General features: G+C 40.6%; 2 protein-coding genes across 5 annotated transcripts in view; one reads left to right on the forward strand and one right to left on the reverse strand.

Annotated features, from left to right (window-relative positions):
• Window positions 1–963: 963 nt before the first annotated feature.
• Window positions 964–10,605, reverse strand: CCNJ (cyclin J). 4 transcript variants are annotated; one of them, XM_015288830.4, is made up of 6 exons: window positions 10,474–10,605; window positions 10,120–10,214; window positions 8,362–8,572; window positions 5,600–5,899; window positions 5,350–5,509; window positions 964–4,070 (listed from the first exon to the last, which is right to left on the reverse strand). In XM_015288830.4, the coding sequence occupies exons 2-6, from the start codon at window positions 10,186–10,188 to the stop codon at window positions 3,659–3,661; spliced, it is 1,152 nt and encodes a 383-aa protein (XP_015144316.1). In that variant the 5' UTR covers window positions 10,189–10,214; window positions 10,474–10,605; the 3' UTR covers window positions 964–3,658. The 4 variants fall into 4 exon arrangements, with proteins under 4 accessions (XP_015144316.1, XP_015144317.1, XP_003641566.1 ...); XM_015288831.4 differs by lacking the exon at window positions 10,120–10,214; XM_003641518.6 differs by having other exon boundaries at window positions 10,120–10,605.
• A 104-nt stretch (window positions 10,606–10,709) lies between these two features.
• Window positions 10,710–23,921, forward strand: part of ZNF518A (zinc finger protein 518A) — a 40,185-nt gene continuing 26,973 nt past the window's right edge. Inside the window, exons 1-3 of the mRNA XM_015288826.4 lie at window positions 10,710–10,776; window positions 13,196–13,328; window positions 15,798–15,868. The gene's annotated coding sequence lies outside the window, so the exon portion shown is untranslated. The remainder of the gene's footprint in view (window positions 10,777–13,195; window positions 13,329–15,797; window positions 15,869–23,921) is intronic.

Here is a 23,921-nt window from a genome sequence, read left to right on the forward strand (position 1 = left end):
AGGCCTTGTAGTTAGAGATTCATAAAGGTCGGGTGATAATTACTGTTTTGTAATTACAATTAAAAAAAAAAAATCAAAAATCTCCATGAAATCCTGTAGTTGGTTCAAGTCTAGACAGAATGTTTGCCACCTTAAGGATGAAGACAAAATTTTCCAGAGGAAAGTATCAGTAACTCATGCATGCTGTCACTATGCTGTTGTATTGTACTGTTCCTATTCCTTGGTGGAACAGAACAGAACTTGCTTTCCTTCTGTAGCCTTCCAGAAGGTTTTCCACAGTTGGATTTTATCCCTGAAGCAATGAATGCAAGCTAATATAGACCTCAGAATTTAATTTTCTAGCTTCATGGGAACAATATTCTGAGCAGCCCACGTAATGTTTAGAGTTCTATATCTTGTTTCAATTGTGAAATGTATAAATTATTAGTAAATTAATTAGTAACTAAAAGCTATTACCTTCTGCCCTCACAGCTATTATAAATAATCTAAAAGCTTGTGGCAATAGCCTTATGCCAAAAGCCCAGTGTTCTTCTAATTGAGTTCGAGTATTGAAAGGATTGCGTGTATCACTTTTCTTTGAATGAGAGCAAAATGAATTCATGTATTTGCTCCTGCAACACTTCTTTTGTTCTCAATTTCTTTGTTACAGCTGTGTACTAGATACAAAGTTGTTCAAGTGTACAGTGTTGAACGTATGCTGTGGGTACAATTAGTTCTAAAGCCCCTTCCTGCCTGATTTCCTTACCACCCGAACCCCCTCCCCCCAGTTTCTTGTGTTTGGTGGGTTTTTTTGTTGGTTGTGTCAGTGTTCCCAAAGCTGCTCATAGTGCCACAGAAGTAAGGGGTGGTGAAGCGGAGAAAAAGTCCATATAGCTCCCGTCCATATGCAATGGTGATAGAAGAGGTATTAGGGCCAGTTTAAATACTAAAAAAATAAAACAAAGCATAATATACACTGGAACCTTCTTATTCAAAACTAGTTTTATTTTTAAAAATAAATTGAATGCATAGCACTCACAAAGATTCCATTGTTTTGGACATTTTGCATTTAGGAGCACCATTCTTATTTATGCTATAGAAAACATTTTGGTTCTAGTAGTAAGAACAGTGTATCTTTAATGTACACTGGTAAAGCCCTTTTAAATAATACATCAAAACTGTTCAGTATACATTTTCTCTGTAGTCCCTATGAAGCTGTAGTGTCAGAAAAAAAAACTCAGACTAAGTAATAAATTAAAAACAAAGAGCAAGTAGTGGATTTCTTTACAGTTGACCTAATGTCTTAAAAATTGTCAAATAAAAATACCCTATTAAATGTAAGTTTGTAGTATTAACTAACTGAATAATCCCCCCACCCATTATAATTCCAGTGTTAAGTATTAGTTAGATTTTTATATATCAAATGCCTATGGGATAACTTTACTAATACTCCAAAAAAAAAAAAAGCCTATACTGCTGCATCACAACTAAAGATGATGAGTTAGCTGATGGAGATTTTGCAGAAAAGTTTGCTACAGGCATCTGCTGTTACTTCAAGTCATGGTCTATTACAAGACTGTACATTCATAGTATCAGAGGTAGTTAAGAGCACTGAGGACTTGGATATAGCATTGCAACCAAATGAAACTGGTAGAAGGAAGTCCATTTTCCTCTCACATGGGTAACAATGCTGAATAAGAAGCATGGCATCTTATGAGGTGGAAAATCTCAACTTAATGCTACTTTCAGACAAGGGGAAATATTCATTAATAGATGGAGAGGTGAGGAAAAAGATTTTACACTTAAAGGAAGTAAGAATTGACCACCCTAGGCCTATTTCAAAGCTGGTTCTCAACAATAAAACAGAGAGGATTACCTCTTTTGTTATCCTCCTAACCCCCTCTTGACTTACACTTTTATGCTACAAAAGCCCACAACAAAAATTGGGATTTATACAGAAAACAGAACAAAAGGAACAGGATTTATTCTCCTCATCAATAAATAGATTTTTGTAGCACGTTATCATTCAACTCCAGAGAGAATGAATGTATCTGTATCCTCTCTATTCTGAACATTATGGAAAGGCCCTCTCTCCAGTGAGAAAGCACTCATCTTAATATTGGTAACGTGTCTTAATTGCCCCTATTTTCAAAGTGGTCTTTGTAAGATCCCCAATGGGATGGTACACACTTTGTAAGTGTTGCTACTAAGATAAGCAGAATATGGTAGAAGAACAAACAAAAAAGCCTTAAGCTTACATCCTATAAAGATATTTTAAAGTAGTAAGAATCCTGTCATCCTAATTTCCTCCCATATTCTACCACAGGAGAGGCAGGTATTTTTTTTTAAGAAGTTTTTCCCTAGTATCATCATTACCATTTTCATCCAGGAGATGGATGAGTGAAGCTTTCTACCCTCAGACTACCTGCTCCACAGGAGATAGTGTAATTTCATAAAGTTATGAGATCAACACCTTAATTGTGATAAAGCAGTTCACTCTGCAATATATTTTGACCCACCCATTTAGAAGAGTAGATCTCTGCATTTTCTTCTGGAATTCCCAAACAGAATATAAATTTGCCCCACTATTACCTGAGAATTTCTCTCTGCTGTAAGCCTGACACAGAACTGGATTTCTATGAGTATTTGCCTGCTTCCCCCCCACACCCTCCCCCCCCTAGTTGATACTGCCAGTACAATTGGAGGATCCTTGGTGGTTGTGCATGCATGGACATGGAGGAATCACAGTCAATGTAACAATTCTGGCACAGCACGAGCTCAGATGAAACTTTCTCTTTTCTTCAATCTTTAATACCTCACTGCTGGACAGTAGTTCACATCTACATTCTGCAAACACCAATGCTTCCCTTTGGTACTTGGTATGTAGATGCCCTGAAGAAAAGCCGCTCCATTTGCTATAGTCTCTTCCCTTTCTCCCTCAGGTTATACCCAATTAAGCGTACAAACCAGCAGCGCAAAGTAATGAGTAGAAAATTCCCTGAGTTAGTATGAAAGAGTTACTTTAAACAAAAAGGATAAGGAAGGAAAAAAAAGAAGGAAAAACATAGTGTCTATCCTGTGAGGTACAAAACTTAAAAACTAGCCACAATACCAGTTAACTCAAATGCAAATATCTAAAGCAAATATCCAACACAAGAGCATGGAGTTATCAAAATGAAATTTGTTTCTTCTTCTGGTCCCTATGTATTTGGAAAAGTCTGGCATTCAGTGGATTCTTAAGTTTCAGTAAATTTAAAGTAAACATTAATACTGTATGGTGATATTACATAAATGTCTTCGAAAATAATACTGAGTATCTCCTTCATTCAACAGTACTTCTGTAGTCAGTCCACAGCCATTTTTCTTTTGGCTAATATTTCAAGTATGTGCATTAGAAGCACAGACTATTCGGAGTGCCTGAGTAAGAAGTTATTATGCCCAGGTATACACATTCTTTCAGATGTTCTGTGTGCTTAGTTTTGGCAGTCTGTATTTGAGCTACAGTACTAATTGCCAATCCAGTTGTTTTTTTTTTTTCCACTGGAAAGACACTTTTTTTTTTTTTAAATACAACTTCCTGCCCTCAAACATATTTGAGGTTAAACAAAAACAAAATAATTCCCCTTCAATGCAACTTCCTGCCCCCCCATAAACAAGCACAAGATCATTTTTGTACTTATCACCTCTCAAAGCAGGGAGTAACACAGGAATATCGTCCATTCACTTGGTAACTCCGGTTGTAGGAGACACTTATACATGGCTTCACTTCTAGAGGAACAGCTAGTGACATAGCAGCACCAGTCTGTACATGGGATCGAGCCTGGACACTAGACTGTAAGGCAGCAGGGCAAGTCTGAAGTGGATAAGATGCCGTGTGATTAGCTGATACTATCTGTTGACAGTTTTGCTGTTGTGATGTCTGATGATGATACTGTAATGAAGACTGATGAGCTTGGAGATACTGTGGTATGTGCGGTTGAACATTAGCCTGCTGGGCAGTTGGACCTGGGGTCTGAAATACAGTATGTTGAGCAGACTGAGCGTGTTGTCCTTTTTGCTTGTTTGCTTCCTTCACATCATTATCATGTGCACTAAAACAAATTGAGAAGACAGAATACATTAAAATAGATATAAAAGTCATTTTAACTCTTGGATTAATTTAAGAGCAGTAACAAATGCTGTGGTTACCGGAAAGAAAATAGTCTCAGTGCAAGAAGGTCTGCCAGTATACTGCAGTTGAGTGCCAGATCACCTGAAATTATACTTACTTATTGTCTCTGCCTCGCTGAATTTGGGTAACAGAGAAGAAGCTTTTCTTGAAGCTTATCTTTTTCATGATATTCTGGCCTGCTCTGTACTTAATAAGTTTAGTTCACCTGAGTTTCCTTTGATTTATTCCTCCCTTAAATGTGTTTAGACGTATTCTTTCACATGCTTTTATGCTGAGGTTAAACAAGCAAATGCCAGATGCACACTTCTATAAGGCCTAAAGTCAGATAAGGTTTTGGTTCTGTATGTACAGGGCTGATCACTTGAGCTTGGTATGATTCAGCCCATCAACAGTTTTGATAGTTTTAATTTAAGAGACTGAAAGCTTTTTGTAGTGCACCGTAAAAAGGAATGTAAGGTTTCCCTGTCCTCCCATATCAAAGCATTCCAGAGTGATACTGAAAACACTTTTACAACACATTTGTGTGCTCTAGGTACCATTCATTTCATTACATCTGTCGCTGAAGAAAATAGAGGTCAAATGTGATATCAACCTTATTATGAAGTTTTGATTCTTCCAGATCTAGAATTTTCTATACTTTAACAGTGCATATTGGTATTTAGATGTAGGCAAGAGCAAACCTCTATAGGAGGATAGTAATTACTGTGGGCATAGGTTTAGATCTTGAGCTTTGGAATTTAAGAACTGATTTGATACCCTTTCCCAGCAAGGTTCAGTTGGCATTCGCTGGTGTTTTATCTGATGTCATTTGCATTGTTACATGGTAACACAAAACTGGATTCAACCACCCAGCTGTTTTTTCTCTCAGAAAGTTGGCTTCTCAAACAATGTCCATGTCTGACCCACAATCTGCCTGGAGCCTCCTTTGAACTTCCAAGGCATAGTCTTCAGAGCAAGCAGGAGCTCCTGAGCCTCCCGAGCCTCCCATACTCTTTTTTCACCTATTAATGGACTACAGAGATTGGGAACAAGCTATTTAACAGATTCTCTGAGCATGTTATAACTAATAATATTACTTAATACGTAAGTATAAACAAACTGATATTAAAAAAAAAAAATAACATCAACACACTGTTAGAAGCAATTAGGCATACCAGCGGTTTGGTACACTGGCCTGAAAAAAGCAGCTATTAACTTACATTAATAGGCGTTCAATACATGGCACTAGAAAATCCCAGGAGTATGCAGTAAGATGATGCAGTCGAGTAGGCCATGTTGGTGAGAGGCGCAAGATAATCCTTGAAGAAGCTACACATGCAGTGGCAACTAAAGAAGGGGCATAATTTAAGAATGCATGATCTAGAATGAAGAAAACAAAAAAGATTCATTTAAGTTGGACATAATCTGCCAAGACAACAAAGAAGTAATTACCTGAAATACATAACTCACCTTGCAGCGATACTTCAAGAAAGTAATCAGCATATTTTGCCATATATAACTTAGTCTTCTCTAAGCAAACCATTGGCCAGCCATCATGAAGATCAGTTTCATGGACAGCAATAGAAAGATAATAGTCGATGAAATGAGCAGCAGTTGGGAGGCACAAATTCCACTGAAATGTTTCTAGCAACAGTAACTCCATATGAAGCAAATTCTGTTTTGTTAGTACCAAATTCATATTAGTCATACATCCCAAGCTGTTCAGTTGTTCAAGTTTGGGAACACTGTCTTCCTTTTCTTCAAATTTACCTTCAGATGAACAGAAGAGGGGAAAAAAAAAGAGTTCAGCATGTGTGAACTACAGAACAGATTGCATCTACTGACTGTTGTTGGTCATATTTCAGTTCTAATACAAAAACAAACAACAAGCTTTAGACTTTTCCACAGAGGCAAAGCTCAAATGGAAGACTTATTTGGAGACACAAAGGGGCATGTACTATAAAGGGCCAAGTTTCAGCAGATAATGTCATCATGCTGGATATTGTACAGTGCCGTATTTCCTGTTGATTTATCTGCCCATGAACCAGTCACCATTTGCCAAGTGCAGAAGTAAGCTATGTTATGACATCCATGGCACTGCATACATTAAGCTTTTGTCACCAAACTATTGTATTACGTGCCCCATCATGAGCGAAATACCACTGTCATGTGACCTGACATACATAACAACCCTGCGTTTGACTTTAATCACTCTCCCTTCCCCACAAACCCTGTTTGGTTTTAGAAATCATTAGAGTACAGCTATCTCTCTAGTCAATTTATATGCTCTTATTACCTGTTATGGTAGGTGCATTTTTAGATTTGATAGTAGATATGCTGCTCCAGCATTTCAAAGAAGTGGATTTCAGCAATGTACATCTGAAAAACCACACTGCCATATACACTGTTTCAACTTAACAGTGCTAATAGCTTCAACTTTCCCTGGACTTTAACTTGTCAGGCCTGTATGCTTTTAGCCTGAAGCAGAATTGTATATGTAGAAAACCCATTAATAAGGGAAACAAGTGTCACATTTCCATACAGTTTGCCATATGGTTGTACTATTTCAATTTCATTGCAAATTCTTTCCATCTTACACCCTCTATTTGGTACTACAGATATATTGTAAAAGCACATTTTTAGAGACTTTTGCAGGACTGAACATACCAATCCTTTGCTTTCCCCTGCCAACAGGGAGAGGTATTTACACAGGAGTTACAGCCATGCCAGCCCCAGCCTGTTCATTTTTGTTTTCCACAGTCAAGTATTCACAGAAATGGAAGCTTTTCAAGACTCACATAATCATTTCTCTCATTATTTCTACAACCTTATCAGGCATATCAGTGTGATTTGTCTAGCTTACTGTACTGTTTGAACTACTTGTTTGAGCCACACAGGGCAGAAGTTTAAAGGAGTATTTTGGTTTGTGCTTTCTGTACTAAGTCACACAGTGCTTCTCAGAAGAATGTGTACTCCAGGCTCTCGTAGGTGTTATTTGCAGCTTGTTACAAAGGATAGAAGTGATTAAGGAAAAAAAAAAATGATCCTCTTCAGAACATGAGTTTAATTTGAAGATCTGGCATTAGTTCAAAGACTATCCACTTTCTTAAATGGATTAGACTGGTTTCTGAGGCCAGGTTTTTATACGCGGAGCCCCATCCTTTGCCAGGGTGGCTGGTGGTATCCGGTCAAAATTTACCCCCAGAAGAATTCTGAAACAACTCTTTTTGTCTTCCCCCTCCTCCCCCCCACGGAACAACTCTTTTTGTCTTTTACCTGTTCTGTTGAATAGCTGTACTGGTGAAGACAGAGTGCAATAAAAGGAAGCAGTATACCAAAACCAGAAAACCAGAGCACTGAGGTGTTAACTAGTGGAGAGGGCCTACAATGTGACATCTCTTGTTAGAGAAAATGAAAATAGATTCAGAGAAATGGGTTAGCAGAAGCTGAATCAGCAGTCAGCTCTGCTACCAGCACAAAGCTTGGGCACTTGGTTTAAGAACAATTGCCAGCAAGTATGCTGCAAACTACATTCATGTATTACTGGGGACTTGTAAAAAGGCTCCAGAAATGTATGAAGACGGATACACACCATGAGATTCTAGCTGAGCACAATATAAGCAGCAGCACAGTTCCTAATGAATGTTTGTAATTCATTCTATCTTCAGAGTACTGTGCAATCACCAATACATTCACCTACGTTACGTTTTTTATGTGACACAGTACAGGATTTACATTAGCCTCGGCTTGCACAAGCAACAGCACCATTTACGAAATCTGAAGTATGCCACCTAGACACATACAGCACCATCAACACGCTGCAAAACAGTCCACACATGGCTTATTTCATTTCTTCCTTTATCACAAGCATCTTCATTGTTTTCAGCACTGGATCCACCTATTTTGACATGTCCTTCAGAAGGCAGCCTTTCCATTCCTGTAACTTCCCTCTGAAAAACTCATCGTAGAATAATTCGTATTTCCAAACACAAGCATTGGTTTTTAATTGCAGCTCATTTTTTCCCCTTTGTCTTATCAGGTGCCAGTAGAGGTCCAAACAAAAGTCTAAAGAAAGGCTCTATCAACTGGGTCAAATTTAAGTACACAAATTTAACCCTCAGCCTTTTTAAGCACTTTGTTTCCCCTGCCCCCTGTATCCCCACCAAGTTACTCCCTGCATTTGGCAGAACCACCTGTATTGCTCTTATTCATTTATGGCGCTACATACTTACTTGCCAAAAGTAAACAGGAAAGAGCAACCACATGCAGCTGCTGTATGGATATGTCATAGCGATCCATAAAGAGGTCCAGCAGATACACAGCTAGATGTCGTGCAGCAGGACAGAGTCTGAACCGATTGCTCACAATGGCAATCAGATCTGCAAAGTATCTTCTCAGATGTAACTGGGGAGATTGGCCTTTGTAGGAGGGCAGCTTCAGCTCCTAGATGGACAGCAGCATGCAATTTTATTAAAACCACCGTTTAGTGTACACTGGCATCAAACCAACATAGCTGGTATTCTCACATTTGTTATGGAACCTGAAAACTATTTCTTTCCCCTTCTTTTTGTTCCCACAGCTTCAGTATCTTTTCACAGAGCAAAGAGTATTTGTGGTATTACAGAATTAAGAAATATTTTGGTTCTGCATGACATTAGTATAATAGCGTAAGGCTTAACATATTTTCATCAAGCAGCTAGAGTTGATTTTACCTTCTCTACTGCAAAGGTTCCCCTAGCAGGGAAGCACCAGCAGTATGCAAGGACTGCTCAGATGCTTCAACACAAAGCCCAATAGCTTAACTCGGCCCTCTCTTGCTGCAGTTTGAGCTGCACAACCAGACTTTGTACTGAAGCATTGGTATGTCCCAGTGCTGCTGGTTGTCCTGCAGGTGCCTTTGGGAGAGAGAAAGGGGATGCCATCATTTCCTGCATGCACTTCTGACGCTGACTTAATCTGATCTCAGTGATGTTGCACTGACACTGCATGCTCTCAAACATTGAGTTAAATGCACATAAACCTCACAAAGTCTGAGATATGGAGAGAGGGAGGACACCAAAGCCCTACCAACACTACAGAAAATGTGTTTGAAATACAAAATCTGGGCTGGTAGAAGTAGATTCCCCAGGCTCCTGCCCATGTCCCCTTTGTGCAGCACAGCAGCTCTGCTGTTGTCTGCTGTCATGCATACCTTTATGAACTACACTGTGCACTGCAGACTAAGTACGATTGTGACTACAAGTAGATTTCCAGCAGAACAGTCCAATGACATCAGGCTAGAACGGAGCCACCCCAAATTTACCAAGTTTTAACACCAATTCAAAGTTCTGCAGTATTTTATAAAATAGGGAAAAGAAAAGAAAAAAAAGAAAAAAAAAAAAACAAAAAACAAATCATCAACCAAAGCCACTCGTGCCTACCAAACTTTGGAATTTCACAGTGCTGACTTAGAAGTAGTAATTGTAACTGTGGGAGGACACACACATTATCCTGTTTTTCTCGTGTTCCTCCCCCTCAACAAGTTACTTTGGCGGTCACACCTTTGAGAACAATAATCCTCTCACCGAGCGCCACAAGGCAGCAGAAATAGGTTCAGTCACTATCAACTCGTTTTCCAGTCAAGATGCTCTTCAGCACACCGAATCGTCCCCAACAAGCAACTTCCAGTCCGAGTTGAAGCAATTCTAACAGCCCCTAATTCCTTCCGATGCTTTGCCGGCGGTGCAATAGCATCACCGCTTCCCTGAGTTTGAACTCGGAGCTTTTTGCACATCTGAGGAGAATCCTTTTGCTTTTATACGGGACAGACAGAGAGCAGCCCGCCGGGGCAGATCAGCTGTCAAGACCGGGGGCAGCCTAAGCACACGGCGCCGCGTTTCCCGCTCCAGAGACACGGCCCAACAGCTCTCAGCCCCACCGACACCGCTCGCCCCGCTCCTCCCCGGCCCCGCACTGCCAACTCCCGCCGCTCCCCGCCCCGGCGGCCCCACCTTGTAGCGCAGCGCCTGGTGGATGTCCGCCGCCAGCTGTCCGGTCCACCACTGCGCCTCCAGCTCCATGGGGGGCGGCGCGGCGCGGCCGGGGCCTGGGCGGAGGGGAGGAAGCGGCGCCGGCTGAGCGCGGGCGGGACGGGGCGGGCAGCGCCACGCTCGCCCCTTCCCCGCTCGCCCGCAGTTAAGCGCGATCAGCTGCCGCTCTCGCCGCGGGGCCCCACGGCCCCCCGGCCCAGCTGGCCGTCATACGAGCCGGCGGCACAACTGAGGCTCGTTAAGTCCTGCCGCCGGGCGAGGGGCCCGATCGCGCCCCAACAAAGGGCCGGCGCCGCTCCCCCCACCCCCACTCACCCTACGCAGCGGCCGCGGCGGGGCCTGGCGCGGGGCACCTGAGCGCGGCGCGGCGTGCCGAGGGCTCCCCTGCCATCACGCGGCGCCGCCCGCCTCGCCCATTGTTAAAGGGCCGAGCGGGGCGGCGTGTGTACAAAGCCGGGCAGCGGCCGCCCCGCCGCCAATCGTCAGCCGCCTTACAGCGCGGCCCGCCCGCCAGCCGCCAATCGGAGCGCGGCGCTCACAGGGGCACGACGGGCCCCGCAGTCCGCCGCCACGCGCGGGAAGCCTTTGAGCCCGCGGAGATGCCGTAGCCGCCCCCCAGTAAGGAGCCAGGGGAGGGGCGGGGCCGTTACACGGGACCGCCTTGGGGCGGCCTCAAGTGGCAGCGGCTCTCGGCAGCGGGGTGATCCGAGTGCTCTCGTTAGGAGTTGAGGGTCTGCGTCCCTGAAGTGGGCAGTGCGCCCCCTTCCTACGGGCCTGTCCGCTGAGCGAACGCCCTGAGGGCGCTCGGGTGTTTGCGCTCCGTAGCTGTGGAGGTTCGTCTCGTGACGTTGGGACGGTCTCTATGAAGGAGCTCGGGGGCTTTGCGGGGCTTTGCTGAGCCTCGAGCGTGAGGTGTTCGGGAGAGCCAAAAAGTACGCAAAATTATGTCTCACTGGGTTAAATACCACTAATAAAAGTTACAAAAGTTCATCCTTACGTGCAGATAGCAAACCTTCATCTCTTACCACTTTTTTTTCCTCTGGCTCAGCTGTGAGCTTTTCGGTGCCCCTTTTTGCTTGTGTCAGTGCTGCACCTCGTTAATCTCTCACACCTCGGACGGTTAGTGTGGTGGTGAAGAAAACGCACCTTCCGGACTATAGAAAGCTGTGATCCTCAAGTGTGAGACTGACCAAATCCAGGAGGAAGGTTTGCAGCTGTGTGTGCCCTCACTTAGTCTGTGCTCCTGCACCTGAGTGAATGGCCTTCTGCTCTGCCAGAAGTTGTTGCCCAAAGGAGCTCCTGCACCTGCTCCAGAAGGGCTTTTTCCATCTGGCTTTCCCTGGTTGGCAATCTGCTCTAGAGGTCTTCCAAAATACTCAGTTCTTTATAGTGGTTTATGTATTTAAGCTGTCAAATATCCAAACAAATGCCTAATGAGGGTGTTCAACCTGGTACAACAAGTCATGCAAAGCCATGGAAGATAAATGCCTTATGTTGAGGGGGTAGATTTAAATTTTTATTTCTGCCTGTGCTTAGACGTGACTCTTTGCCTTAATTAAGAAAATGGAAACCAGCTTTTTGACAGAACCAGTTTAATGACTCTGTTACCAAGGCTGGAGTAGCCTGTTCCTACACAAGTATATTTCTGACTTTGATGGATAATCATATGGATTTCAGTGACCTTTTTTTTTTTTCTGGGGAATGATGCTGGTATTTGGGAGCCTTTGTTTTTTAGGATGTAGCTTGGTATATCTTGTTCTGTCACGTAGCATAGCTTCCTGAAGAAAAAGAAGTTTGAGAGGAAAAGATGTTCATAATTTATGTGCATGCACACGTAACTAAAAAATTGCTTCAGCTATTTTGATTCTGAAATCCACAGGCTATTGAAAAAGCATCATTTTGGTGTTCTGGTGGCTGTTAGTCTCATTTATATGCCTTGTTTGAAAGGCAAGTGCACACTCAAGCTGATTATGATATTTGCAGAGTAAATACACAGTTTGAAAATTATTGATTCCTGAAGAAAGGTAATATAAATTTTGTATTCCAAGGGTAAATTGCATCCACAGGTTCCTAATGGGATCAGTCATTGACAGTGCCTTTACAGTCTTCGAAAATGTGTTGTCTGCTTGAGGAAGAGGAAAGTAATAAATGCTGATGTGCTAAAACCTGCTGCAATGGGCCCAAATGGGGACATTTTCTCTCTTATGTGTTGGGAGAAATTGCTGTTATTAGTACTCCTGCTTGTCCTTAGAGCTTCCTAAAGACCGTGTGGATTAGTCTGTTTCTGAAGCATTAGGTGGAAAAAAGGACAGATGCATGCTGGCTTCTTTCTCAGTTGTCTGACCTGTACAGGAAATATCATCCTGATACAGCTATGGGCTATTTTACTTATATACCTTAATAGGAAAAACACTGAATTGTGGTTACTTGCTGTGCTACAGAGCTGAGCTGTGGAGCTATGCATTTCAGATCCCTGTAATGCTCCTTCATTTCATTATTTCAAATTTTACTAGGCACAAATAACAGTTTAATTGCAATTCATTGTAGATCTTGTAAACAGTTACGCGTGTGTCTCCTTTTCATGCAGTCAGGAGATAGGTTTGGAAAGAGCCTCACAGTCCTGCCTGAGGCCAGAATTGCTCTGGTCATGCATTTTTCTGATCTCACAGACACCAGTAAGGTGAGATCACAATCTCCACGAAGAGTGCATGACAGTGCTTCATTGTTCTTATGTTGGATAGTTCATTAATGTTTGGTGTAAGGGTCAAGATTTTACTGCCTGTAAACCACAGGCACTGAAAACTGATAATTGAAGGCTGTGTTGTCATGCCTCCTTTCCATCGTTTCTTTAGCCGCAGTAATCACTGATCATTTTACCTTTCCTTACAGGTCATATTTTCTAAACCTCCAATTGTTATTCTTCTCTGAACACATTTTATTTGTTCATATTCTTTATAAGTGCATGACCTAAGCTGGAATGCAATGTAGTTAGCTCAAAGATGTTTTTCATCGGAGGTGGCCTCTGTTCTTTTCCCAGAAAATCATCCTATTGAGAAACCCAGAGCACTTCTGTACAGCTACATTGTTATCTGCAGGACCTGCACATCTCTGCACCTCCACTCTTGACTGGAAGAACTGAGAGTCTCCTTGGAGTCTCCAAACTTTATGAGGTAAGTGAATTTGCTGATTGCTTTCAGAGTCCGGAGTTGTCAAGATCAAAGTTTAGAGAGTTTAAATGGGAATGAAAATAGTGGAAATAAATGTGGATAGGTTACTGCAGCTTCTTTGCTTGTCTTTTGACCTGTCCTAAAAGTGTTTTAACTGGTGCTGATTGTATCTGCTTTTGGTGGTCATTGCTCTAAGCATTCCCACTTAGCTCCCCGTGTGTAAGCCAGGTCAGAAGCAGAACGAATTTAGCAAGTTCTTAGAAAAAACAGATGATATTAATGATTACTTTCATTGGGTATTTGTCTGGTAGTTGGGCCTTCATTAGTAAGAAACTGGAAGTGTGAGGTGTTCTACTTATGTGTAGTGTATGGAATCTGTGAGAACAGAAAACTGTAGATAAATGTTATGAAACCTTTTTAAAATGCATATACTTTTTCTGTATATGGCTTAAGAATCACTTAAGAAAATAGTTGTGTCTCAAGGGGAAAATAGGATTGAATGTGAGAGCTCCTCTCTGTGCTTTGAAAAAGTGCTAGGTAACAAGGAACAACGTTATTCTTGGAATTCACCAAGAAAAAAAATATGACCTTGAATGACATCCAAAACAGGGTAGAACAGAACCTGTAAAATCTGGACTAAAATGCTTGTAACATTTTTGTGGAATCTTCTAATGGGAAAGCTGCTGAAGTTGTAGAATTTATGGACCTGTAATTCACAGATTATAGTCCTAACACAAATTTAGACATGATGGGTGAGCTGACTTGTCTTTGTAGTTACTGGGAGGTTCTCTATCTCAAGAGCTGATACAGATATTTCTGTGTTTAAGCTTCTTTTCTCCCTAAATTTTTGGTGATTCTTATTGACCTCTGGAAAAAGAAATGTGTCGTTTAAAATACAAATTAAGAACTTGCAAGTAATTGCCAAGTACAGCAAATACTCTGATCTTGAGAACTACCATCCCTGTACATTAGAAACGTAATCCTCCTCCTCATATAAAATAATCCATTTCTGGTATACTGTACTTAATGTTAATGGTACATTAACCACAGAGTCTAACTGTTTGTAAAGACTGACACATTGTTTTACTTTTCTGCCGATTGTCTTACATTTGTTTTGATATTTTCATTGGAATAAAAAATTGTAACATAGACATGTTGTTTCTGAAGGACTGCGTTTTTGGAGTTACAGTGTAAGAAAACCTCAGTTTTGTGAAACTTCTTAAAAAAAAAGAACCTCATTTAAAAAGAAAAATGATCCAAGCTTAGTTCCCGTGTTTCTTAAGGCTGGGAAAGTTAGCTCTGTTTTCACTACTGTGTTTGTTGATCTTATTTTCAAACAAAGGCTGTATTTGATGACATTCATAGCAGTAGCATTTCAAAGCCATTTAATTAAAAGAATGAATCACTCTAAAGACAGGACTGTAGCTGCTCATGGAGTTCTTTGCAACATGGTGGTAGATGAAATGTAGCATGTTGGTTAAGTTATAACACTTCAGAAGCATTAGTGTGGGGCTGTCTCCTACTGAAAGTAATCCGGGGCTGTGTTTGTAAATGTCTGTATTGAGTGTTAAAGGTACTCTGTGGGTATGTTTTTAAAAGTTGTCTGGGGATTTGGATTCCCAGAACAGCTACTAAAATGTGATTATTGTGTTTGAACATAGCTGATTAATAACCTTTGGAGCTGCTGTCTCTAGTTATTAATACAACTATTAAGAGGAAAAGCACCCGAGAATTCTCTAGCTTGAGTGATACATGCTTTTTGTAAAGGATTTTGATAAGCAATTTGGCTTTAAGTGTTTTTCCATCCTCTGGGAAGCTATTGCAAAAAAAGTGTGTGTCTGTGAATGTTTTGTTTGGCATTAAGATAAATGTGTATGTTTTTGGTAATATGCTGGATGAAGAAAACACTCACATAAGTGAAATAGTACTGATGGAAATAATTTGCACTGAGGGGTTCTTTTTTTTTCCTGTAAGTCACACGCACAGTTTATGAAATAATAACTATAAAGACCCAAAGATTCTTGCATCTAAAATGTACGTACATACTTCCTGCTTGGAAGGCTTCAGCTCATTTGACTGGAATTTAGGAAAGAGTTGATCTTTGCAGTGCTTCTTGTTGAAGTGTTTGACTAGTTGGTTGTTAGCTCTGTGTCCAGGCAGAAGAGGAAAACTTCACAGATCCAGTTTCTGGCTAATGAAAACCTGGCTGCTACTACTGAAAGTAACCATCAATATCTGTTTCTGTTTTCTAAAGGCTTCCTGAGTTTTGAGTCTGTTCTGATTCACATGTGCAGGGTGAGGCCAGAATACTTAGGGCACTCTACTTTCTTTTAGATGAGGGAAGCCTGCTATTAGGTCCTTCTGAGCTGTCTCTTCTGCGGGCTGAAGAAGCTCAGATCACTCAGCCTCTCTTTAGAGGGAATGTTCTAGTCTCCAACCAGCCTGGTGACCACCTGATGGATTTTTTTGCAGTGAGTCCATGTTGTTGTACTGGAGAGAGGAGGGAGTCCCAAATCTGAATGCAGTCTTCTAGATGGGGTCCGGTAAGTACTAAGTAGAGGGTAATGATCACTTCTTTGATCTACTTGCTAAGATCCTGTTAATGCAGGCTGGGTTGTTGTTAGCCTCTCTGGCTGGTTTAGCACTTTCTTCCAGGATGTTTGCCAGGGTAAATCCTGCCAAATCCAGTAGGGTTTGTGTGTGTTTCAAGTACTGTGCTGCTTGTTACTTAGCTTAGAAGTGCTGAACCTTGTTCTGATGTCTTGGTAGTGATGGGGCTATAGTTTGGTGTTTTAGTATGTAGAAACGGTGTACCCTAATCTGTACATAAATCACAATGATATCTGGGACCTTGTTCTGTAACAGTGATGACTATGGTAAATTCTGCTTCTGATATGTCTGAGACTCTTTAGGTAATCTTTGTGTATTACTATGATAAAATAATTCAAGGCATATTTTATGCCAGTCACGTGGTCATGTATTGAGGGAGCTGATTATCTGTATATCTGGTTGATGTGTGGATGTGCCCTTCTCAAACTTTATGGACAAATAGACACTTTACCATTGCTTCTTAATGGCTTATGCTATTCAATGCATAATTACGTAGTCTCAACACATCTAGTTGAGGCATGTTTTCAAGAGACGTGAGTCAGTACTCTGTATTTTCACTCATTGCGTGGTGAGTCATTACACCCACTGTCATTAAAAATGCAGAGACAGACCTCCATCTGGATAATGTTAAAAGCACTGTGATGACTTGCTTAAAAAGTGTATTAACTGAACGATTCGGTTGAAAGAATATCTGAATAGAATGGCAAAATGAATCCTAACTGTTTGGTTTCACAGGACATTGTCACTGGTACTCCTGTCTGAGACTGTGACCCTGAATTTTGTTAGGGTATCTATTTGGTACTGTTTGATGAACACACTTGCAGACTTATATAAAAACTGTGGCCATAACAGGTGTTTTTTTGGTTGAGACTAATCGGCACTGACTGTTTCTCTAACACAGTAAGGAAGAATCAAGATAGGTTATGCTGTAGGAAATAATGGGCAATCTTCATCACTCTGTATAAGAGATGAGGGCAATTGATGAGACATCGCCTATTCAGCACCATAAAAAACCTCAGACTTGGTGGGACAGAGCTGTCTGTGAGTTCTGTTCGGTGGGTTTGCACTTTGAACTGGGTTGGATGCACAGTTCCTTATAAACTCATGTGTTTGCTTTCCTGCCCCAGTCATAATTACTTTAAGATCAATGGATAAGAATCACCTCCTCATACTGTTGGCAAAATGGAGTCACATTCACTTAGCGTTTTGAGTGAAAAATATTGTATATGAAAAAAAAACTGTATCAACTTCAGTCTGAAGTTACAAATATCAACATGGTAAATAAACACTTCCATGTTAGCGTAATATTTTAAATTCATTCAGGATTATCTTTGGCAAGAAAACAAACTAGCACTTAATGCTTCTTCTCTCAGTAATGGCCTTGATCTTAAGAAGTGCCAGCTTGTGTTGGTTTTTTAAGTGGTGGTCCAACAATTTCAAAATAGATGGCAAAAGTCAATCTTTGTGTTTGAGTCATTGCTTTGCTTAGTATGTGACTGTGATTAGAGTATGTATTGCTTATAAGAGATAATTTGATGTTGCTGGGTGTTTTACATTTGCGAAAAAAATTGTTACACTTTGGAAGCTTTTCAGTGGTTCCTGATTGTTGGTTTGTTTGTTTGTTTTCTTCTAAATAACCACCAGAATTGAGTTTGAATTGAGTTCTGATCCCCTTTAAAAGTTTTGCGAACATGAATGATCCAATTTAAAGCTACCCTGTTGCATGGGTTGATGTTTACATGCCCAAGGCTAGCTTTTTGTGAGCGCTGTAGTGTAACAAGAATTCTGAACTGCAGAGGGTGAATGGAAATGCAGCTTGGTAATGTTGGGCTGAATACGTGGCTGCGTGTGATTGATTGGGGTGGGGAGCATATGTTAGAATGGAGATGGAAAAGAGCAGAAGCGGTAACTAATAGGAATAGGAATGACCATGAGGTGGTGAGTCCTCTGATGATCAGAGCGGTGCTCAGACACTGATGTGCTTGGGTGGGGTTGCCACGGGCAAGTTTGCTTTTCAAAGTATGTTATTGTTCATTGCTAGATCAACATGTTGTGTTAGATCACAAACCACATATGGAAAAAAAGTATGTTAGACTGTAGTGATTTTTCCAACAGTTTGATGGTCTGTCTGACAATGTTTATTAAATATTTCAAATGAGAACTTCCATGATTCTGATCTAGAAGTGGAAATAACAAATGAACAAAAAATAGATTTAAATTGATGATATTATGAAAATCAGAGGTATTATGCTACAGAGACAGAACCACACGCTGGAATAAATTTGCGTTGTGGTTTAATGAAATATTGAATTCAACTTTTCTATCCCTAGAAGTTGTTTAAAAATGTGTTGCTGTGTGACCCAAATCTTTGATCTAGTATAGCATCACTCTGATCTTTCAGCTTTGTTTAAAACATTCAATTGGGTTATGCTTGTACTGGTCAGAATTGTCTGTTAGTACTCAGTTACTTTGTGCAAGAACAGGAATCACCTGTCCTCTAAGCAGCTAATGTAAAGCTCACTGAAAATTATAAAGCCAGTGTATCCTGTAGTTTATATTTCTACCATTTCAATCAATTTGAAATGTGATCAGGTTTCCACTGCTGGCTGATCCAACAGGATACAGATCTAGCGTTAGTGACTAGGGAAGCCTGGTCTCATGGCTGGGTAAGAACATGTTGTGTTTCTGAGTTTCACTTCCCTGTTCTGTGAAGAATTCAGCTGTGGTCCAAATGATTGAGTGAGACTTATGCAATGCGATTACTGGAAACAAATAATTTTTGTAAAGCTAACTCATTCCAGTGCCTCCATTGAAATCAAATGAGTAATACAAGTTAAGGTGGCATGCTTTATCTTAAGGAGAACATAAGGTGGAGAAACCATTACTGTACTTACTGGAAACAAAAAGACAGCGAAAGTTTTTTGATTATATTACCACCAGTGAAAAAGAATCATATTATTTTTAAAAGATAGAATAGTCCCCTTTTTGCTTGACTTAGTAGAACTACAACAGTTTGACTGAATTCAGAGAGAAAAAGCCTCAGGAGAAGTAATAAAAGAATCTACTGTCTTTTGCTTCTGAGTTCAACTTAGGTCATGCTGAATATTATTTCACAGCCTTTCTCTAGTGGTTTGTCAGTGTTTTTCAAAGCCAAAACATACGTTTTAGGCTGATTAATGGTCTGCCCTTATATGAGGGCAAACAGTTAAATATTTTGCAGAATACAAAGTGAATTGAAAGCTCTCCAGCTTAGCTACAACATCCTCCTCACAACAGGAGAAACTTTATTTCACCATCCCTATTGCCTTTAACCAAGATTTTGTATTTCCCTTGAGTCTACATCAACCACAGTGCAAAATTAAATAATAGCAATGCATGTTCACTTGAGATATAGTTTAGAGAGTATGTGGGAGTGAGTCAGCAACATACAATCAAGGAAATCACCATGGATCTGTAATGCTCCACAAATCATGTAGTAGGAAAACTGTAATGTAGGGAAAGTTATACGCAGTGCATACATCTGTTTTCCACTATTTTGAAGTTTGGATTACTGCAATGTAAGTATGTACAAGTATATTGAGATTACTTTTACAGTGTTATGGAGTTGGTTTATTTCTTTGTATCATAAGGAGCAGCTGAATGAGCTGAAGAGTATTGCAAAAGACCGGTGTTTGTCCTGCCTTTCTGTTTCTGGCTTCTTTAAGTAGCAGAATAAATCATGTAATTCTGAATCAGGATTTTCTTGTGAACAACCAACCTACTTACTTCACTAACAGCTTGGTATGAGGAGAAGATGTCATTCTGGAAAATGCAGTGTAACGCAAGTTATTGTTCAAGTCATTTAGAAAGAGTTCTCAGGAGTAACATTCCAGTGTAATTGCTCATGTCTGTCAAGGGCCTGCCCTGAAAGCATTGCTTAACTTTGTCCTGCTGCCAACTGGCTGGAAAAGAGTGGAATTAATAAAAACCAATATATTTGAAGTCTGTATTACCATACTTTAAACATGTCGCAAGCATATCATCACCAAGGTTTAATTTTAAAATCTGGATTATTATTATTATCAAGTTTGATGTTGGTTACCATAACAGTTCTGCTCCCACCACGATTACTGAAAAATCTGACACTGAAAAACTTGTTTCTAAGTTGTCAAAATCTGTACAGTCTTTGCTGAATAATGTGTTACTTTCAGTGCCTCGTGCACCAGGAATGGTTCTGGTACCTTTCCTGCTCCCTGGTGTGAGAGTAGCAGTCTATCAGACAGAAACTGTTTATCTGGGATATTAATGATATAATTAAGGAAAACAAATTCCTTCCAAAACTGAAGAGGGAATGGTTATATATGCATTCTATTTTGAGCATACAGCATACATACATTGTCTGAGTAATCAGGCACCACCACCATCAGGAGTGATGCAGGATAGGAGCTATCGGTGGAAAGCCAAATGATGCTGCTTTCCTTCATGTAGCTTACAGCTCTGCATTGCATTAATATCCTGATAACCTCAGTAAGTTACTAACTGCTGTAGGCTATTTGCAATGTGAAGCCAGGGGATTTAGGAGAACATCATGCTCCTGGCTGCTGTGAGGACTGGCATTTCAGAAGAGAATGGTTATGGGCTGCTGCCAGAACTGATGTGATTTCTGTGTGCGACACTGCCCAGGAGTAATGGAGGCACTGAGCTGATCTGTTGTACTTGCTGTGGCCCTCATCCTGATAAATGAAGTGTTTCTGTTTATAGAGCTGTCAAATCTAGTACTGCCACTTGCCCTTTAATTTTGCAATCACATCTAGTGATTTTGCTCTTTCAGGAGTATTTATAGGACATCCTGGTATATGCAGAAGGAGGAAACAATATATTAAAAAGAAAAAAACAGAACCAGAACCCTCTTCCTAACTCTCTTTATTCATTGCTAAAGATTTATTCCTACTAATGGAAAGTTTCTAGGCCTATGTCCAGAATTATATTTTATCTCAGAATTTAACCATGTTCATTTATCTTAAAAGAAGACATTGGGTATTGTTAGCAAAAATATCTGGGTAAATGAATACATGCATACAATACAAGGGCTGATCTGAAAGTAATGCCTCCAGTGTTATTATGTTGGCCTATGACATCAGAGCCTGATGATGGTGGTATGGCAGTAGAAGCTGAACCTTAATGCCAATATTCCATTACATGTTGTTGCTGTGTGACAGATGGCAGCAGAGGGACATACTGACACAATAGCGTCTGACGTGGAAGTACATGTGAAGCTACAGTGTGTCATTGAATTCCTCCACGCAGAAGAAACTGCAACCATTGACATTCACTGATGCTTGCTGAATATTTATGGAGACCAAACAGTGGATGTGAGCTCAGGAGGCAGTGCGTGGTGGGTTTCAGTGGTGGCAACAGCCGGCCACCTCTGCTCTTGCAGATGTACATGAGCGCAGCATGTGGGCTTTTGTTCATTAGTGGCAAAAATGCATAGCTAATGGTGGTGATTATGATGAAAAACAGTGTTTTGTAGCTGGGAATTTGCTCTGTCAAGTAGTAGTATTGTGCTTTTTGTATCCGCTGTAGTTTCTATGAAAATACATCATAGGCGTTGCTTTTGGAGCAACCTACAGATTTTCTTTTAAATGAAGATGTTGTGTGCAGAAAGCAAAGTCACACTGTCTCAGAGTAATTTAGTACTAAGAATAATGGGAATTAAGTAAAAGCAGGCAGGTTTTACTTCACAGGATGTTGATGTTAACTGTCCTTTGCACAAAAATTAAAGACATAATGTATGTATGCTTCTTAGGGAGTTAAGTTCCAAGGGTCAGCTTAGAGATGCTGAATAGGCATCTGTGATCGATAACAGGTCATTTGCAATAACGATCTTTGTGGGCTCTTAATATTATGAAGCGTAATGTGGTATGAAACTGTTTGCCCCAGTGTGAAAGAAAAGTCAGGTCTTCTACCTACTGTGGACAAGAATGTAACAGTGGATGCTATGAAGAAGCCTGCCATATATATGCAAAGTATTTTGAAGTACCTCACTTGAAACAGGGTTACAATATACAGAACAATATCTTAAGAGAAATGGAAATGATTAGCTGAAAATGATTTCAACTCTGAGAATGCATAGAAGTGCCTTAAGTTTGGGATCATCTTCATATATGAGTGGAGTGGTAAATTCTTTAATCTTGTGGTTATTCTAGCAACTGAATCGTGCTAACATTTCCAGTTTTTCATGGATTTAGCTATTATGATGATATCATTTATGCATTTGCCACCTGTGATTTTGATACTCTTTTGCCTCTGTTGAAACTGTGTTATCTGTCTGTCTTCTAAACTGTGGAATCAAGGAGTGCTTTATCAAACACACTTTTAGAAGCTGGCAAGATTGTTTTGGAGCCTTGATAATTTGGTATTCTTCAGAGCTAACAGGAGGACAGCAAGAGTATACATTCATTGGTATTATTCTAATATCTAATATTAGCCAGATTTTTTAAATCTTTTTTTTTATTAGCCAAAGTTCTTTTCACCTCTAAAAGTTTTGAAGACATCTCTTTTCCTTATTGACACATTACCATCTTCAATTAAAAAAAAAAAAAAAAAAAAAAAAGAGGCTGAAAGTTGAGGCAGCTAAGAGCAGGGAGAACTGTTTTTGGAAAGTGGTGTGTGACTCAAATACCTACTAAATTAAAAATTGCTGACTCTTGCTGTCAGTGGTTTGGCCTCTCCCCAGATAATTGAATGGACTGGTTGAGAATCATTGAATCACGCCTAATCTGGCAGGAGTGACTGAGCGAGAGCTGCCAGTATGTGAGCAGGGAGGCTGTGGTATGCTCTGGAGAATAACATCTCTGACACTTTAAATCTAATGGGCACTGATCAGGGAGACTCTTAATAGCTGGGTGAGCCCATCAGACCTCAGGACACGGGGCTGCCCCTGAAGACTTGTATCTGCATTCCAGGAGGAGTCTGGGGAGCCACACTGAACCAGGGAAAACTGGCAGGCTAGGCTATGAGGACTTTTTTTGAACACTTAAGCTATATGCTTAAATATTTGATTTTGTTCCTAATGAATCATGTCTTGGCTTGAAAAGGCTGGTGTTGCTGTAAACCACTGTTGGCTCTAAAACACTGATCCTGGAAAGTCTCCTGTGCTGCCCAGATTGAGTGGGATCTGGTGAAAAGCCATGGTGAGAAACCAGTGCCGGTGCCAGTATCATCATGGAATGATGCAGCCTGTGACTAAATAGCTACACTCCCAGGTAGATTGCCAAAAGCATGGGAAAGCACTGTATGAGACTCTACTCTCAGGTTTCTGTTGGCTCTGCCTTCCGGGTTTGTACATGTACATTTTTTTCAGTCCCAGTCACCAAGGATCTAGCTCGATTGCCATGACATGCTTAGGTGAACTCCTTTGGAACTCCCCTTGGTGCCTGCCTATTTAAGCTGCACAGTTCATCTGGTCACAGTAGCTGACAAGCTGGTGGCTTAGAGCCCCACGGACTGAGTCTGCAGAACAGAAGGCATATGTATTTGTGTGTGGATGTGTGTGAAATTGGGTATGCATACAGTGAAATGCTGCCAAGCAGCAGCAGAGCAGTCAAACAAGGAGCTTCTGTTGCTATCTTCTCTTGAGAATCTTTTTATAATCAATATATAATCACTGTGAGAATGAAGCAGAAGATTCAGTCCTCCTAGAATTTATGCATGTAGTTAGTAACAGAGCTCGGTAGCTTTCCTAAATATAGTGAAATTTAAGCTGGATAATAATAATAAATATCAATGCATGTTGATAATATGAATTTTTGTTTATTGAGTTAAGAGTACTTGTTTTTAGTTTTCTCTTCAGTGTCTGAACACGAAAGTGTGAATACTGTGGGAGAGGGGCATGGAAAAGGTGGAAGAGGCCTGTAAATTATGAGTGTTCTGAGCCCTTCATCTGAGGTTTGAGGAACTGGAAATTTGTCAGAGCTGAGCTCAGCCTCGAGCTTATGCTCATCT

Source organism: Gallus gallus, chromosome 6 (assembly GCF_016699485.2).
Source record: "Gallus gallus isolate bGalGal1 chromosome 6, bGalGal1.mat.broiler.GRCg7b, whole genome shotgun sequence".
Lineage (NCBI taxonomy): Eukaryota > Metazoa > Chordata > Aves > Galliformes > Phasianidae > Gallus > Gallus gallus.